Below are 18635 nucleotides of genomic sequence, written 5' to 3'. Positions count from 1 at the left end.
CTCCGGTCACAACTGGGGGCAGAATTAATACAGCCAGGAAAAGAAAGCTGCTTGTATCACACCTACAGCCTTTGCAGATCGTAGTGTGACAGTGGGCAAGTGCAGGCCACCACGTACTTCAGGTATTGATTCTGCTCTCGATTTTCTAGCCTGCAAAAGAGACATAGCATGAACATCAAAGGTTGGTGCCCTCACGACCTCCTGACATCTGTTTTGTTAGATACGGCGTTACATAGAAAGAAGATGCAGATTTGCTGCTGCTCTTCCTCACCTTCAAAAGATAACACAAACAAAGGTATGTCAAAAGTTCAGGGAAATGTTATGTATTTGATCAGCCAGGGAAGGACAGGAAGGACCTTTACACAAAAGCCAATCTTCTGAACCTTCTCGAAAGTCCAGCAAAACTGGTTCACAAAAATGCATTCGAGGATGATACAACTCCAGAACCAAAAAAGAAGTGAGCAGCATCAGCTGACAGGAATGCTACAATTCCTACAACTAAATTCATGACTCCTCAGCAACCTCTTTGGGTGTCTCACCACCCATAAGGCTTTTTCTACCACAACATTCATCAGATTTATACTTGGACTAAGTGACTCAACCCAAAAGCTCGCTGACAAGTTCACCTCAGGGACGTGGCACGGTTCGTAGCAGCTGGGGCAGGGTTATATCAGGGAAGAGCTACGAGGGACTACAGACGTACCCTGCCTCTGCTCCTCAGCAAGGATGCTGCATGGACACTTCCTCTACCACTCATCCTGCTCTACGTGACACAGAGATGCAGGATGTCAGCTTGCACGACTATTTATCTGGCACCAGCAAACAGCACTAAGTGTCCTGAAGAAAAAAAAAAAAATATTTACATGGTGCTTGTTTTCATGTAACTGTTTACTTGCACAATGTTGTCCTCTCGCCTCTCTGCCAAGGTAACTCTCGGTAGCCTGATCAGCATGATAAAAGGAGCAGCATCAGCAAGCCCCAATCCTGCTCCTTCCCTCTCCGAAGCTACATACAAAATCAATTGTTAAAAGAAGAAAAAAAAAGAAAATGAAATCTTAATGCCACACAAATGTGGATAAAAAAGGTTCTAAGCTTCGTGTTTTATTTTTAGGCTTTCACAATGCGGTGTATTATTAAGGATGACAAAATGGAATAACCTATGTATTCATTCAGGTGAGTTATTTGAATTACCAGCATTTGTTCATCGCTTCCAGATTAGGAGAAATAGACACGAGGAAACAGTCACAGCTTGATCCTGAAGTCAGCAGCTCCATGGCAGCCCTCCCTGCCTAACCTCACAGCAGGGCAGTTCCACTCTGACCACTGGTTACTGATAAAAAAAATAATAATTTACCAGAAGACGTGCAAGAGCATTTCATTTGTGCACAGCCAAAGACTCAAGAAGGTACTGGGAAGGATTTTTTCTTCACCTCCCTCCTCCACTTACCGCTTTTATTATTATTACACAGCTTACCCAATGGACTAGGTGTAGAAAAAAGGAGCATTTTTCTCCTGTCTTGAGAAACTATTCATCTCAGTGCCAAGTTTAAAAAAAAAACAGGACTTTCTGACCCTCTACCATCACTGGCACCACATACGACAGCTAAATAAAGAAATGTAGATGCTCAAGCTCTTTTTGCATGCACCTGAGCACTGCAGACACCTGCATTAGGCATCACTGAAGATGTTCCTGCTACCCAAACACACGGGGGGGGATGGAAACCAAGCCCCAAGAAGCAGCTACCCCATCAGCAGGCTGCCTGGCATGGCCGCTGTTTGATTAAGCAGCAAGGAAGCAGTTAGAGCGCTCAGCAGTTGATTCCAGAGGTATTTTGTTCAAAGACATTAAAATAAATCTGATTATGAAGGTACTAATGGCATTTGGTTCCTGTTAAGTCAAATTGGTAGGCAGAACAGCAATTTCCAAATCTTACCACGTGCTTACCCAGCTTCCATAACTGCTGAGAAGGAAAAAATTAAAAACCAGGGAAGTTTTCAAAGAGCTCTTGCATGATTGAGAAGCCTATGATTAACACTCAGCATGGATTCAGTGTGCTGTGCATGAGAAATTCTTATCAGCTTCCATCAGTCTGAAGTCCCTTTTGATGACAGCCATGGCTTATGCTACTTTTGAAAGTTTTACCTAGTTCTTTGTCCTCTAACCTAAAAGGAGGACTCTTTCTGCAGGTCACAAAGGCAGTGCCACTGACTTTAAGTAAGGCTTTCTAAGCACTACAAGTCTATCTTTGTCCAGCTAAGGCCTAAATAACTATTTAGGAATAATAATTTGATGGCCAACGCTTCGCTTCATTAAAGAGTGTTCAGGAAAATGTTGTCATTGAGTTATTCCCTTCATGTATCACTCACAAGAAATTGCCCTGACACACAAAAAAAAACAAACCAAAGAGCATCTGGCATGGCAAGGGTACACAGGGCAAAAACACTTCTAAAAAGAAGCCCACCCGCTGCCAATAACCCACACGCAGGTTGGTCAGGATGTCTACAGAGTCGGTTTTGTGACCTTCCAACATTATATGAACACTGTAAGACCAAGCTTTAAGCAAACACGACCCAATCAGCCAAACCACTCGGCTCACTGCTGAGCCTTCGGTTACGTGCACACATCAGCGACCCAATGGCTCTGCTGTTTCGGATGCTCTGTGTGCCCCCCTGGGAAGAAGGGGACAGAAATTTGCCCTCTATCTTCAGCAGACAAAAAAAAAAAAAAAAAAAAAAAGTAGAAAAAAAGCTCCTCTTTCTCCAGGCATTATAAAAAAAGAATGAAGATTTGAGCTTCTGAAACCCACGTTGATAATTCTTTTCTCTAGGAACTGCTTCAGTCACTCAAGTACATAAACCATCTGGAGGGACTGGATTGCTGCACCTATTCAGCCCAGCGCCAGAAGACAGTGACGGATACAAATGCAGAGGAAATTCTCGAGGAAAAAAAAAAAAAAAAAGGAAGAAAGTCAAGTGAAGATGATGTAGAAGGTCTGATTTGCCATTGCAGTGTCAGCCAAGAGTGGCCACAGGAGACCTTTGTATTTTAATTTATGCTCTCTCAGCCAGGCTGAGGAGCAGCAGCTGCTGCAGAGAGCAGCAGAGAAGGCATGGCTGTCAGCAGAGCAGACACGAGGGCAGTCCTTATGCCCGCTGCCCTGCGGAGAGAAGAAAGATAGCAGGAAAAGATTTCCCCAGCAGGGACCCCTCACTGCAAAAACAGACTCTGGCTGGCAAGAGCAAAAGCCATCCTCTTCGGCGTGCCTCAGCAGTGCCGGTGTGGAGCAGAAGTGGAAAAACAGAACCAGGAGAAAATAATAAATGTATATATAACATCCTACAGCATACTGCTTACACTGGATTTTGTTAATGCTACTCAGATCCACATATCCTAGCAATTGCAACTTTGGGATTACACCTCGTCTCGAGTATTAAATCCAGCTTGCAGCACACGGGTTTGTTTCTCATCCATCAGAACCTATCGTATTGGAGAGCCCGGCACGATGCAGAGCACAGCTACACACCAAGCTCCAAAGGTGGGATTGGAGAGGGAGGAAAAAAAAAAAACAACTTAAAAAAAACCCACAGCCTGCCAGCCAAACTAAACAACATGCTTTTAAACACTAAGCCTTAACGTGTTTTGTTCCATTGTCCAAGTTTTCATTGAAGTACTTCAAAAACAGGTCTCCATGCAGCAAATAAAATGGATTCCTGGATGAACACCTACCCAACTGTTTTCTCAGGCTTATACTTTTAAGTAAAGACTTCCTATAGGAACAGGAATTTAGATTACAAAGTTGTTTAGCTGGAAATCCAGTTCCCACTGGGATCAGACCACAGACCTGGGAACAAGGACTTAACAACGGTGCTCGGCAGCACTCATTATTTCTCAGGAAAACACAAAGTCTTAGAACCCTGCAAGCTTATTTATTTTTTCCAAGGCTAGTAAGCTAGCTTAAATCTGAAGTTCATCTTTTGCCTCTGCAGTCAGCTGTTAAGGCAACAAGAGGATGAAAAAAGGGAAAGAACTGGGGGCAACTGCAGTCCTACATTAAAAACTGCCAGGGGAAAAACTGTTTATTACCAAGGTATGAGAGCAGGTACTGCCTACCTCGCTGTTAAGCATGGCCTGGGCTGAAAATGGTTAATTTCTAACAACTGGAGCTGTGTAAAGATCCAACTAGGTCACCATCTGGGGACTTACCGCCCTTCTTCCCGGCAGCAGGCTTTTTGGTCTGAGACATCCAGCTGCAGTTGCCTTGGATTGGTACACTTACTTGGCTTTACATGCCTCCAACATTTGTAATTCGACCATCTGAACTACTGAAAAGGAAAGCATCCAAAATTCTTCTCTCAGCGGTATTGCGCGGGTAAGTCAGGGCTGGGAGAAAAGGTGTTTCGAGTTACATTTTTCAGATGCAAGATTTCCACTGCCGTTTCAAAGGAGCTAGGCAGAGGAACGGGCAAGTTAATAGACTCCAAACTGCAGAATGCTTTATGACACGCTTGTTGGAGCTCCACCTCTCCCAAAAGTCAGCCAAAATTAATAGGGAAAAGGTACAAATAATAACTGGATGTCACGCATTTCAGAAAGTGAAGAAATTCAAGGCGCAACTAGACAAATTCACAAATTCAAGTCAATCTAGGGATACCAAATACAAGCATCCTAGCTCTGTCTGTGAAAGGCTGAGGATTCGCAGCGTATTCCCTAGGAATTATCACTGCTTACCAGCCTTGTTCTAACGCTTTTCACCAAGCTTCTACCACTGGCCACTCTTCAAAAAATATTTACCTGAAGGGACATTTTGCCTGTTCCAGCACCATCACTGGAAAATTCTCTGTCACATTTAAAAAAAAGGTTCATTGAGGGATGTCTTGATAATGTCACCTTGGTTTAGTTCCTTTTTGCATCAGGAAATGCTTTCACCTTAATTGTAAGTGTAGAGCACGGTGAGGGAAGAAGGGGAGCTTGACTAGGACTCCTCACAGCAGATCCCCAATGAAAGCTTCAAACCAACTGCTCTACCTAGCCCCAAGCAGATTTTCATTAATTAACTTCATTGATTAATAACTGTAACTATATCCGAATGCAGATGTTTCCTTTCTTCTATATATTCTGACTGAAGTAGCACAAGCTTGAAAATTTCACAGCAATCTTTAATAAAGCACACAAAATGACTCCCAGTACTCACTTGGAAACTTCAGCTATTACTTCCTCCGCTCAGTTTCTTTATTGATGATGAGAGGCTGCTATGAACATTTCACAAACAGCACTTTCATAACCTCACCCTGTTCTCATTTTGAACACCGAGAAGTCATTCTGAGATTTCATAACAGCTTACAGACACCATGAAGCCTAAACTGCCAGCATTATCTCAGGTTAAATCAGAAAGACGGATTTGTATTAGACACTTGTACATTCACCCAAAAGCTCCAGGGAGAAAGAAAACCACTTCAGTAAAGTGCACTGGAAATGTCATTGCGGGCAAACTCATACTGGGTCAGACCAGGTATCTGGATCTCTATTAACAGCTTAGTTTCCAGACCAGTAACTTCTGCAGTGACCGTAGCTTTTCAGATCTCAACATACCTTTCACTGCTGAGGCTTTCCTAACTCAGCCTGGGACCGATCAAAGGTGTTATCCTTAAATTCAGGCTTCACGGTTCAAGACCTTGAGAGCAACAGGGAAATGGCAACGTATCTCCAGCCTTAGGAACTAATTAGGGTGAACTGTTTTCAAGGCACAACATGTTGTATATCAAGGAGTGTAGCAGCAGGACAAGTGGTAATGGTTTTCAACTGAAAGAGGGTAGATTTATTAGATATTAAGAATAAATTCTTGACTCTGAGGGTGGTGAGGCCCTGGCACAGGCTGCCCAGAGAAGCTGTGGGTGCCCCAACTCTGGAGGTGCTCAAGGCCAGGCTGGATGGGGCTTTGGGCAATTTGGGCTGGTGGGAGGTGTCCCTGCCCATGGCAGGGGGCTGGAATTGGAGGGTCTTTAAGGTCCCTTCCAACCCAAACCATCCTCTGATTGTTCAGTTTATCACAGCTTTTTTTCAGAGGTTGGGCTGTCCGCAGAAATGACCGATTATACTCAAATTGCAGGGTCAGTGTTTAACATGAACAACGCTCACGTAAAACCACACAGCTATAACTCAAGGCAGTTAAACCAGTCGGTGGTTTCAGCAGCAAAATGGCTTAGTGAGTCCCCGAGGCCCCATCCCCACCTGAGCGGGCACATTTTCCTCCTGTCTCACTCTTCGCCAGCCCCTCAGCTGCTTTATGAAGCCGTATCTTACTCTGCACTCTCACACCAACTCCTTAAGCTGTTTTTGCTGGCAAAGGCACCATCTCAAACCGCCCTCTCCAACAAAAACGTAAAACCTCCAAATTGCCTTTGAATTGCACGGGACCCCAGCTGGAAATTAAATATTCAGAAAGATGCCTTTTCATCACGTCTTTCTCACCGTTCAGAACACAGGTCATTAATATTTACATACTTGGTACACTTTTTTTTTTTTTTTTTTTTTTAAGTTGTCAACGTACACGAAGTTTAGAGAAATCCAGACCACACAATTCATCTGCAAAGAAACATTTTTTCAATTCCTTATGGTTAAAAATTTCCCAGCAGCTTATTTAACGGAGTCGTCAGTGCACTGCTTTATTGTTTCTTCGCACTCCAGAGAGAGGAGCGGGATCCTTTCCCCCAGGGAGCTCCCTTGCTCCTAGCCTAGTCAAAAGGCAAGGCTCAGCACATCTCCTCCAAAACCTTGGAGCAAATTGGGGATCTGCAGGTTAATGTTACATTTGACGATGCCTGACACCAGCAGATTAAGGATTCAGTGCAGCAGCTAAAAGAAGTTCTTGATCTCCCTTGGTGGTACGATCAGTTTAAAAGGAGGGAATGTTAATCTTGCCCTATTGTTTTTTTTTTAAGCTATCAATAAGAAACAGCTTTATATTTCTTTAAAGTCTTTCTCAAATGCAAGTTGAAAGGCTGGCTTTCCTTTTCTTTTTCTATTTTTTTTTTAAAGCATTGAAACTATTGGTGTTAGCACAGACCAGCTACCTACTCATACTGTGCTGCCACAAACAACTGGACAACCTAACAGTAGCAGTTTAATTCATTATTGACCAAGTCCTACATTTGGGTAGGCTGTTTTTTCCCTTTCCCAATCAATCACCTCAAGCATAAACAAAACTAGTCTGAGGTGCTCAGTTTCCATTCAACTATAAACTGGTTTTCAGCCGTGATTTATACACACGGCTACTTTTATGCTTTGTTTACAGAAATTCTTTTTATCTGCCACGCCGGCTCACTCGGTAAGACACCATTAGCAGTAATGGCACATATTTCACGCAGAAGCCATTACCTTTAGCCTAAGATGTTGTTAAAGTTCAGAAGCCATTAATAAAACGTGGTGATTTCTTCTGTGGCTAATGGCAGACCACATAAGTAGTGGTACTTAACAGATGGGTGTGAGCAGCTCTGCTGGCCAGGCTTACCATGAAGCTGCTGCTATTCCACGCATGCCAGGCAAAAGCAGGACTCGGTGCACGATGCCGTACTCTGAATTGCTACTTACAAAAAGCAGTCATGACCAGCTTGCTGTCTAGACCGGTGGGCAGATCACAGCCTGCAGAAACCAGCGCCAAGTGGTGGTTGGGCACGTGCGAGGCTCTTTCACGCGAGCACCTCGCTGCTTTAGAAGTGGAGAACACCATCACTATCTGCGGCAGATGCCTGCTTCAGCAGCTAAATTCCCTCAGCGCTACAAGTAGCTCACGTGTGGCTCTTGTTATTGGGGGGAAGCTTTCATTTAGAAGGTCAAAGCAGTCAGAAGGGATACTCTGAGACACAACCAGCAGAAACAATGGCTGATCGGCTCCACTGTTCCCCACAGGGTTTTTGGGTTAGAGCAGCGTCTTACCCATTTTGCCAGCTCTTAGCTCCTTAAGCAGCCTGCAGTAATGGCTCCAGCTCTTTTGACAGTCTTTTCAGCGTTTTGTTCGGGGACCTCTTTGGGCTTTCCCATCTCCCCCTTCCTCTTTTCCCCTCTTTCTTCATCTCCTCCTCCTCTCTCTCTTTTCCTTTCTTTCGCGGCCGTTGCATGAAAACCAAGGGTCTCATTATGCAGCCGCCACCAAGTGACTCCTATTGAAGTCCACAGGAACCGCTCTTACGCTGCAGCCTGTAACAAGGCCCCAAGTATTTACAGTGCTGAAAGCCTTTGTGCTCTACACCCTAAGTGGATGAAGGCAAGCTATGCAGGGGGCTCATTCAAAATTAATACTACATCAGGAAGTGGATGAGGGAAAGGGAAGGCACTTAATAATTGATCCACAGTTTGTTTGCCGTGAATTCTGAAATGTCTTTATGCACATTTGTTTTGGTTTGCCTCTTTGTGTGTGTGTGTGTTTTTTTTTTCCCTCCAAGCTAGAGAGTTTTTAAACTAGAAGAAAGTCCCATTAACAAAACAGAGGGAAATAATGCGAGAGAGCTCCCTAAGCAGCACTGTGAGACCAGGAACCGCAGAAAAATAGCTACCCAGAAGGCAACACGGAGACGGAATAGAGAACAAGACAGGTTTTACTCAGAATATGACTACCTCATGACTTCTAGATGATATTCCCCAAGTTAAATACCCCTTGCTTTATGAACGTGAGCTGCTCTTTCTGTAAAAAGCGACGGGTTTCTTCTCTCCACCATTTAGACAGACATCCAAGCCCACCCTTCCAGCTTATAAACACCTTCAAACTCCTGAAACCTCAAGTCTCAGCTTACTTGCAGAAAAAAATTGACACCACAGCTGCACCAAAATTGCTCTGCCCTGCTCAATAAACATAGTCTGCAGTAATATTAAGGACGGGGTACGTTGCCAGATTGGTGCATGGCAGCCTTTAGTAATAAATGAAAATCTGACCCTCATACGCCAAGAAGATCTAAATACGTATTATTAAACACTACTCACTGAAGCTGACAGGTCTCTATAGATATCAAAAAGCCACACCAACTCTCAAAATACTTGAAAAAAATAACAAAAAAGCTCTGGTGCTGTTTGTTACTTCTCCTTGCCCCTTTCCTGTGGATTGCTGGCTGGACCAAGTGGCAGAGCCAGCAAGTTGTGCCCGTACAAAGGCCTCTCAGAGGGGTGCAGTGACCGTGCAGGGGTTGCTGTGGGCTAACAGAGCCCAGAACCCGGCAGGGCTTTCAGATCCAGAAGGGAGTAAGACCAGGCACAGGCAGGTAGCCAGCCACAAAAAGGGCTACCTTGGGGAAGACAACAGAGAGAACAGCCTCTGACAGCAAGCCGGAGGAGAGCAGAAGCTGAAAGAAGGGCAAAAATAGCAAAGATCAGGTATTCAGAAGAGGCTTAGTGATTTATACGGGCATTAATCTGCTGCTATCAATAAGCAAGTGGTGGCAGAGTTGAGTATATCATCACTGTCATTTACTGGGCATGACGTTTAAAATACCTAGGAAATACTGGATGGTAAGTCTACTGGAAACCCCACCTACCCACAGAGCTCTGGGACAGGGAAAGTCAGAGGCAAAAGCTACAGTGGCTACAGCAAACTACATAAAAATGTAACTGTTTATGTCCTGAAGTCAAACACACTAGTTACTAGCATAGAAAAAAAAAATTGCATCACCTATACCAGCAGTTAGATGGGTTTCCAGACCCTCCAAGTCCTGCCTTCAGGCACACAGGTCAATAAACTTCTGCTTGCAAGCCAAGATCCCCCCCCCTTTTTTTTGTCCTCCCTATATATATAGATATATAAACAGTGTTATTCTCCCTCTCCATTTATATAAAGTATGTGTGCACATGTATATATCCATCCTGCTACCTGCTCACTACGTGGAGATGCGTTTCCTACCACCAAATGCTTACTGACCTTCGTTTGCAATGAAGCCATCAAAAAGGACCCTTGGAAATGGATCATCATGATTAACACTCCCTGCTCTTCGGAGAGCAGATCATTTGCCACCCCGTCCAGGAGCCCACTCCAGTGAAGTGCCTTGTTACAGAGCAGCATGGTGTTTGGAATAATGTTTATGGGAAGGGAAAGAAACCAGAGAAGTCTATGATGGGGCTGTGAGCTTAAACTGCAGTTCAGATTAAGTTCCCATCACAACAAACTTGGTAGATCCTCGCTGCCTCTTTCTTTATCCAACATCAACAAGCAATTAGGAGAAAAGAGTTAACAACAATAAATCTTAGTGGTAGAGAAGCTCGAGGCGTGCTGGACAAGCACCCTAGGCACTGCGTATGCCTGCATAACAGTGGACACTGGACTGAGCTAATTATTAACACAGCATCATGCCCAATGCCTCTGTGCATTCCAGTCCAAAACCACTTAACCTAGAGCTGAGGCAGGCCCTGCCTGCATAACCACTTTAAATTGATCTGTACAGGCGGAGGAGGAGAGGAGATCCTCCCATACCTCATTCTTGCAGCCAAACAGCCAGCCAGCAGGAGCTGACCCAGGTGAGAGAAGCTCTCAGTCGTGCCCCAGCTCTCACTCCAGCAGAAGGATTTTTAAGGCAGGACACCAAAACCAAAGGGAATGCTAGGAAGAGCCCTGCGGGATGAATTCGTACAAGCACCCTTGTGGTATCACACTCGTGGTGGTGCAAACTACCGGGCCTGTCATGGTGTACGTACAGGTTTTAACTCCTTAAGACTGGATCCAGCAAAACAAGTATGGGATCGAGTGCGCCCTCAGCAAGTTTGCAGATGGCACCAAGCTGAGTGGGGCAGTCGATACCAGAAGGAAGGGACGGCATCCAGAGGGACCTGGGCAAGGTTGAAAAGTGGGCCCACGTGAACCTAGAGAGGCTCAACAAGGCGCTGCAACTAAAAAAAAGATGCTGTGATCCTCTCATTTTTGTCTATTTTTGCTGTTGAGAAAGCTAGATGGCAACGGGAATAGAATAGGTATACAAAGTGTTTTCATAATATCTATTTGCCTTGTTGCAAAGAAAAAGAATAAAAGTCCTCCATCACCACACATCAGGAACTTGGCTTGAAATGATTTTCAATATTATTTGATGTAATGGAGCCTTCACTGGGAGCAGAGGGATTTTCAAGGCTGGGAAGAGGCATATTGATTTTTCCCAGTTCTGTGGGAAATTGACAGTTCATTCATAAGATCCTCTGTGTGCACCAAAATGCTTATTCTAAATGCTGTCCAGAGGAAAGCGACTGGGAAGTTGAAACATCAGCTGAAGGTGGAGATGGATGTGTATGAAGATAAATACTGCTACTGCCATTTGCCTCATTTGTTTTACACAGCTAACGGAGCGGGATCGGGATGTTTTTAGCATCTCCACAACCCGGGCCATCTGGAGGTTATATGAGATCACACTGAGTCAGGGTTTGGTAACAAATCAAGCACCCTCGCCTGCAGACCCCAATGTGTCAGTGACATTTTTAAATGCAAGCAGAAAGGGGAGGGTGGAACTGCTGTACATCTCTGTGTGCCTTACCCAGGGCACACAGCCCACGGGGACATCCACCCAAACCGACCCTTCTACCTGTACAAAGTCCTGCTGAAATCACTGGAAATCAACATCCGCAACGAGCCAAGAGGGAGGATATCTTTTTGGCACGAGCAGCAGCAGAATCACAAGAAATGGGATGTTTTCCAAACTCACACAACAGCACAATGGAAAAGAAATAAATTAGGTTTCAAGCCAGTGAAGAACAATCTATGTTTTCCTGAATCTTGCGCTGTAAAGCTGGACTTGCACACAATTCAGTACATTGGTTAAAAAAAAAAATAAAAACACAACCTTTTGGGGTTTAATTCCTTTTCTGTATTGCAACAATATTTTCTAAGTTTTAATCGGGGAAAAAAGGCAGGAAAATGGTGCGAGACTCCAAAGTCACATGAAAGGCTGGCTAATCAAAAAGCCACGTATTTAGAAGAGTTAAAGCAAATTCCCTTTACTGGCAGCCCTGTCGACACGCTACTAGCCATGCATTTGAGAAACACACTGCATATTTTGGGCAAAGCAAAGTACGAAAGCTGACTCTGTCCTGTAGCATCGTAGTTCAAGACTGGAAGTCGCCACCTGGCAGAATTAGGTCACGAGATTTCTTTGGGACAAAAATATTTCCTCACCTCCCCTCTTCGCTGAAAGCACCACGTAATACTGTAAATGCTCACAGCAAATCTTCACAGGTTCCTGCCCTTGGTTAATGGAGTATGAACTGCTGAGGAACCTGTACCAAGCATGTAACGACACAACAGATTCTTGCTCCAAATTTATAAGCTGCAATGGCCTTAGTGTCAAAAGCATTTTATAATTCTTTATCTGCAAAAAAGTCCATTTGTAGCAAGGGGGCTCGAGAGAAAGTACCCTGAAAGTGCTGTTTCACTAACTGTAACCTCAAGTTTCTAATCCCCCCACTAATCACTGTTTCATCTTCCAGAGTTTAACGGATAAATAAAATAAAGTTTGAGAAAAAGTACTTTGGGATTACTGTAATCTATGGAACCAGGTCCGAGAGCGTTTAAGAAAAGATTATGTACTTTAAAACTCCTCTCCACTGGAGAGGACAGGAATAAAAACGTCAGACACTTCTCTTCTGCTTCCTGTGTAGGGAAAAAAAAAAATCCATTTGAAAATTACCCCTACGTCTATTGCGCTACCTGATGTGTTATTTTGTTTATTTGTTTTGTCTATTTTTCCAAAAACACGTTTTCCTTTTTGGGAGGGGGACACAAAACCCATTTTCTTCCACAGCATAGCTGGCACTTGCTTTTCCCTGTGTGCCTTTGCATGATATGGAGTAGCAGAGTATGCACTTACTTATGATAAATATACTAGTAAGAGTCTACCACAAAAAGGCCATCTTATTGAATTGAGGTAGCATATTTACTTTCCAATTCAGTCTTAATGGAACATGGATCTACTGCCTTTAGAAGGAAAACACTATCATCATGCAACGCAAAGACCTGAGCAGGACCAATGACACCAGCTATTTGTATACACAAATATTGATGAGCTCCTTCACTCGCTGCCCATACGCAGGATGCTGTTCACATGCATCAGCTTTCCTCTGATTGGGACACTGAAGATTCAAAATGTATTCTTGATGCTCTGAGACAGCTGTGCTACCAGGTGAAGCTTACTGGGATGTGCTGATCAAGGTGGGAAACTGGCAAATACATTTACTAAATTCATCTTTTTAGTGCAAGTATGTCAGCTGCACTCGATGGTTCCAATAAGGTGAATTGAAGTACATTGAAATCAAAGACTAGAAGTTGACCACAAGATCAAATGCTGCAGAATGCATTTGAAGATTGCTTGGAACAAGTCTTGCACGGATTTTTTTTTTAAACCAAGGGGGCAAGGAAAAGTTACAAAACCAAAACTTCCTTAATGGACATCTGAAAACCAGCAAGCATGAGAAAACGATCTTCTGTCCCTTCGAAAATGAACTATCAGCATTGTACAGAATTTAATAAACAGTCTATTTGTTGTCCCTCAAAGGTCAGCGTCCTTCTCCAACACTTCTCACATAACCTTATTCCATTTCCTTTTTGCTGTCTCCTTGTAATTCAGAAGACTATTTAGACTCCCATATGGATACCATCAAAACCAGCAGATGCCAAGCAACTTAAAGCACAAATTATGACTCGTAATATGCTGGTGCATCATAATCACAGCATATCTCATGACTTAGAGTGAATCATCAGATAAAGCATAGGTTGCTGTCTGAGGTGTCAGTGCTTTCTGTACATCCTTCCTATTAGGCTAGGGCCAGCGGACCCCAGTTGACATTGAGATTCCATGTTGAAAACTACATACATTTACTATTATTTTTTTTTAAATCAAGCACAGTAAAACACAGATAGGAATTTAAAATACTTCTCAGAACTAGGAATCAGCTTAGAAGTGCCTTGCAGAAGCAGAAGGGTAAGAAGGGGAAACGGTCGCTGCCTTTCAGGAGGCAAGGTGACCTACTTTCGCTTTTTGCATGATACCTTTGACATCGTTCTACATGGATGCCTAAATAGGGAGCGGGGAGGGGAGCTGGTATTGTTTGCTTGCTTGCTTTGACCATATAAAACTGTTTTCTGTTACCTAGAGATGTTCAGAATAGACTACGGTTCACCTAGACAAAGACATAAAGGCTCACAGAAAAGCACCGACTGTTCCACCAGCCTGGAAAGGCAGCGAACGTCATGTGGTGCTTTCATGCAGGCATTATGCTGGTCAAGGTAAGGCGCAGGCACGTGCCCTAACGAACAACCAAAGGAGAATGACATCTAAGCAGCAAGAAGGGAAGCACAACATTGAATTCTGACTTTCCATTTAGACATCTTTGTGCCTATTTGGTCTCAGTTCCTAAATACGACTTTGGCAAGCGCCAAGCTGGCACTTCCACGAGAGCACTGCGATCTCAAAGTTCTCCAAACAAGCACTTTCTGCCTATTTACCAACATCAATGCTGGATATCAAAGAAGGAATTAAGCCTACAAGTATACCTAGAATATTAATTATACATAAACTCCGAGGATAGTGTCCTCTTCTGAAACACAGAGACAAGAACACGCTGCCTGGGGTGGGGCAAGACTAAGAGCTTATCTCCTTACGAGCATCATGTCACCCTCAGCCACAACTAAAGATACGGAGTGTGACTTCCCAAACTCATTAATCTAACAATTCAGTGGTGGTTTTTTAAGCAAAGGAACAACAGACTAGCACAATACCAAAAAAAAACTGAGAAAAAGACCCGCTAATTTATTTTGCCTATATTTGACAGCATATAAAGCCTCCAACATTTTTTTTTTTGTAATATCTCCAGTTTAAGTAGCGTGTACAATCATTCCCCACATAATTTCAGCAGATCTATAAAATTCCTCTATTCAAGGCACTGACAATTTTCTTGTCAAAACCATTAGTCTTCCAACTCGCTTGTCTTTATTTTTAGTCCATTGTTTTATGATGCACAATAGAGGGTATTTTCCATTTGTTTACATTAAAAATTTAAAGGTTGTGTTAAAACCAGCATTTAAGAAAGCTTGAGAAGTTTTAACAAAGGTGTTCTACGTATCTAAACGCCTGAAAGATCCCTGGAGGGTGTCACGGGCATGTCACGACGACCTCTTTATCATTTCAATCTATTTATAATGACTACATTAGCGGCTATTTTTGATTATCGCTGTCTGTGAACAGCTAACCAGGCCTCCAATTTTCGTTTACAGATTTTCTGGCCCGGCTTCGTGGGAGAATATCGAGCACTTTGCTATTAATTCAGTAAAAACTTTAAACCTGCAGGCAAGGGCGACAGGCTGAGGTCTTTGGATTACCGCTGTGGCGGCATGAAGCCACGCAGCCCAGCGAGACCTCCTTTAACCCATTCCCTCACACAAGATGAGGGCTTGCCACCACACAGAAGCTACATCCACAAAGTGCCACTTCCACCATCCGCACGTCAGCCTTCAGAGAATAAGTGGAACAAAATTAAAGGGTAGGGAGCTTCTTACGGGCTGACAGCGCCTGAAGGAGCAAGATAACAACGCGTTTATGTGCATTTTCCCTCCGTTAGTCCACGGACGTGCCACACCAGCGTTCCTCACACGGCTCTGCTCCCTGCTGTAAAACATCTGTGTTCACAGCAGTGTGCGCCCATGGGAATCAAAACAGAAAAAACAGACGAGCAAAAGAGACCCATGACAAACTGAACCGCTAAAACTTGATCAAATAATAAAAGCAGCTACTGTAGGGTCAGAATAGTGCTTTGGAAGGAGTCGTCACCGCAGGCTTGTTTCTTAGGCCAAGTGCACTTTGACATACAGGCACGCAACCCCAGTCAATTTCACTCTACCAATGTACTTCTCGGTTAAGGAAAGGCATTTCACTGTAAAAGTGTGATTAATATCAAAAGTCCCGTTCTTCCAAAACATCCTCCCCAGGCGCCTTTACTTTCCAGGAACACAGACAAAACGTTAGCTACAAGCACTTCTTCGCCGAGCGCCTTCCTCTGTTCTCACCACAGTGGCGACCACAAGCTTAGCATTAGCAAGGAGGCTTCTCTCCTCCATTACTCCTCACCTTCATCTTTAAGAAGGTGGTGGTAGGGGGTGAGCCAAGACACCTTTATGGTCCAAAAAAGACAACGTATGAAGTAGGTGCCCATCTCACTTTCAGAGTTCCTTAGGAACACATTCACCCTACTCGGGTTTGTGCATGTTTGCCATCGCTAAATGGAGCATCTCATGAGAAGAGGTGCGTCTACAAGCCTTCACCCAACTTTCCTACTCCATGCAGCGCTCCTGTGCAAACACTTCACCCCTCAGCACAAAATTCGGAACAACACACCTCCAAACCCGACTGCTTGCACATCCAGACCCAGCTGCTCCTCTTTCAAGCCCGTCACACCGAGAAGATGCTAGAAATACCACCGTACCCCCGTGACGCTTCACCACACGGCTCGGTGCCCTCTCCTTGGCAGAGGACCGAGCACCGTGGCCAGGAGCCCCGCTGACACCCCAACCGTGGCCACAGAGCGATCGGATCCGTGCACAGCCCCGGCATTGTGTAACCCTTCCCCTGTTTGTTGGGAGAACTTGAGCCACGATTTATTTTTCCCCACTAACACATCACCATGCAGACAACACAGCTCGATCCCCGCTCCAGGCCCATGCGTTTGGCTGAGCCCTCCCCCACCACAAACCGGTCTAAATGGGGATGGGGGGATGAAAAATCAAATTATTATCGTTTTAAGGATAATAAGCTCTTGGCACCCACAACAAAAGCAATTAGGAGGCTCGGCGGGGCAGGGGAGCAAGCAGCCCCGGCAGGCGCAGGAATGCAGCGGCCACACTTGGCAGGGGAAGGGAAGGGAAAAGAGGAGGGAAAAGGGGAAAAAGGGAAAAAAAAAAAAAAAAAAAAAAGGAAAAGGAGGGGGACACCCCATCCCCAGCCCCGTCCTCGAGGCCAAATGTCACGATGTGTCAGGACACGTCCCCCCGGGAGGAGGAGGAGGAGGGAGAGGAGCCCGGCCGCTTACCCAGAAAATGACATTGAAGCCGAAGATGAAATATTTGATGCAACAACTGACTTCAGGCCCCTTGTAGTGCTTCCCGGACATCCTCTGGGCTCATGAAGACACTTTGCTGGCGGCCAGGGAGGGGGAGAGAACCAGAAGAAGGGGAGGGTGCGGAAAAATTAGAATGAAAATTTTAAAAAAATGATGATAAAAAATAAAAATTAAAAAATAAAAAATAAAAAATAAAAAATAATAAAATTTACAAAAAAAAAAAAAAATAGAGAGATAAGGGAAAGGAGAGAGGGCTCAGCGCCGGCTGCGCGCCGCGGGGAGATGCGGCAGGAGCAGCGCGGCGGCTCGGCTCCGACTCGCCGGGCGCCGGGGATGGCCGGCGAGCAGCTCCCTCCTCCTCCCTCTCCTTCTCCTCCTCCTCCTCCTCCTCCTCTCCCGCATGGAGGAGGAGGCCCCGGCGGGGAGCAGGGGGGAAGCCGCCGGGAGGCGCCCGGGCAGAGGCGCGGGGGGCTCGGCGCTGCCCTCCCGCAGCCGCCGCCCGCCGCCCTCCCGTTCGCCGCCCCCGCAGCGCCAACGGCCGCCGCGCCGGCCCCGCCCCGCGCCATTTTGAGGGGGCTGGAGAACGGAGCTGGGGGGGGGGGGGAACGCGAGGGGGCGGGCTCCCGGGGGTGATTGACAGCGCGCGCCGCCAATCAGGCCTCGCGGCGGCCCCGCCGGCTGCCCCGGGGTGCGCGGCCCCGAGGGGGCTGCGAGGCGTGGGGGGGGCGGCTCTGAAATGGCGGCCGGGGTTTGGGGGGGAGCTGAGGGGTTTTATCAAAAGTGCGGGTTTATTCCGCTTCATACAGCCCCGATACGCATCCCCCGGCAAAATGGGCACTGAATTCATGTTTAACATATTTATATTTAACACATTCCTACTTAACATACTTAACGTATTTACGTTTAACACGTTTACATTTAACACGTTTATATTTAACGTAACCACCGCAGCGTTGTGTCGCTTAGATGCGTTCATGCGCTTCGTGGCATTCAGAGCCCACCCAGTCCGGTGTCAGCCACGTAACATGTAACATTAGCCACTGAACAGTGCTTTTTTTGGCTGAAGGATATCGTCGCTTCAGCGCTGCCAGCCTTCAGCTTCCTGGCCCTGCGATAAGTGCGATGCTTTTAATTGAAAAGATGGAAGGCTTCTTTGTAATGATGAATTAGGTCTCCCTCCTCGATGAGGCTGCGAGATGACGTGCTTCAGAAGTAGGATATTGTGAGAAGTGCAGGAGGCAGGCTTCGGTTCAGCATCACCTCGAGCTGGTTTGGGGGCCTTGGGCATGGGTCTTTAAGAGAGAAGGGAAACAGAAGAGAAGAGAAGAGAAGAGAAGAGAAGAAGAGAAGAGAAGAGAAGAGAAGAGAAGAGAAGAGAAGAGAAGAGAAGAGAAGAGAAGAGAAGAGAAGAGAAGAGAAGAGAAGAGAAGAGAAGAGAAGAGAAGAGAAGAGAAGAGAAGAGAAGAGAAGAGAAGAGAAGAGAAGAGAAGAGAAGAGAAGAGAAGAGAAGAGAAGAGAAGAGAAGAGAAGGAGAGAAAAGAGAGAGCATTCACTGAAATAGATCGATGAA

The 18635-nt window shown here is 45.2% G+C and overlaps 1 protein-coding gene across 1 annotated transcript in view; it reads right to left on the bottom strand.

Annotated features, from left to right (window-relative positions):
* The window catches only part of TSPAN5 (tetraspanin 5), a 73608-nt gene extending 56044 nt beyond the window's left edge, over positions 1 to 17564 (bottom strand). Inside the window, exon 1 of the mRNA XM_082760309.1 lies at positions 17036 to 17564. Within this exon, the coding sequence (XP_082616435.1) occupies positions 17036 to 17116 (81 nt within the window). The 5' untranslated portion in view covers positions 17117 to 17564. The remainder of the gene's footprint in view (positions 1 to 17035) is intronic.
* Positions 17565 to 18635: the final 1071 nt, after the last annotated feature.

Source organism: Aythya marila (genome assembly GCF_965140915.1).
Source record: "Aythya marila genome assembly, chromosome: 4".
NCBI lineage: Eukaryota > Metazoa > Chordata > Aves > Anseriformes > Anatidae > Aythya > Aythya marila.
This window is presented reverse-complemented; position numbering and strand designations above follow the sequence as displayed.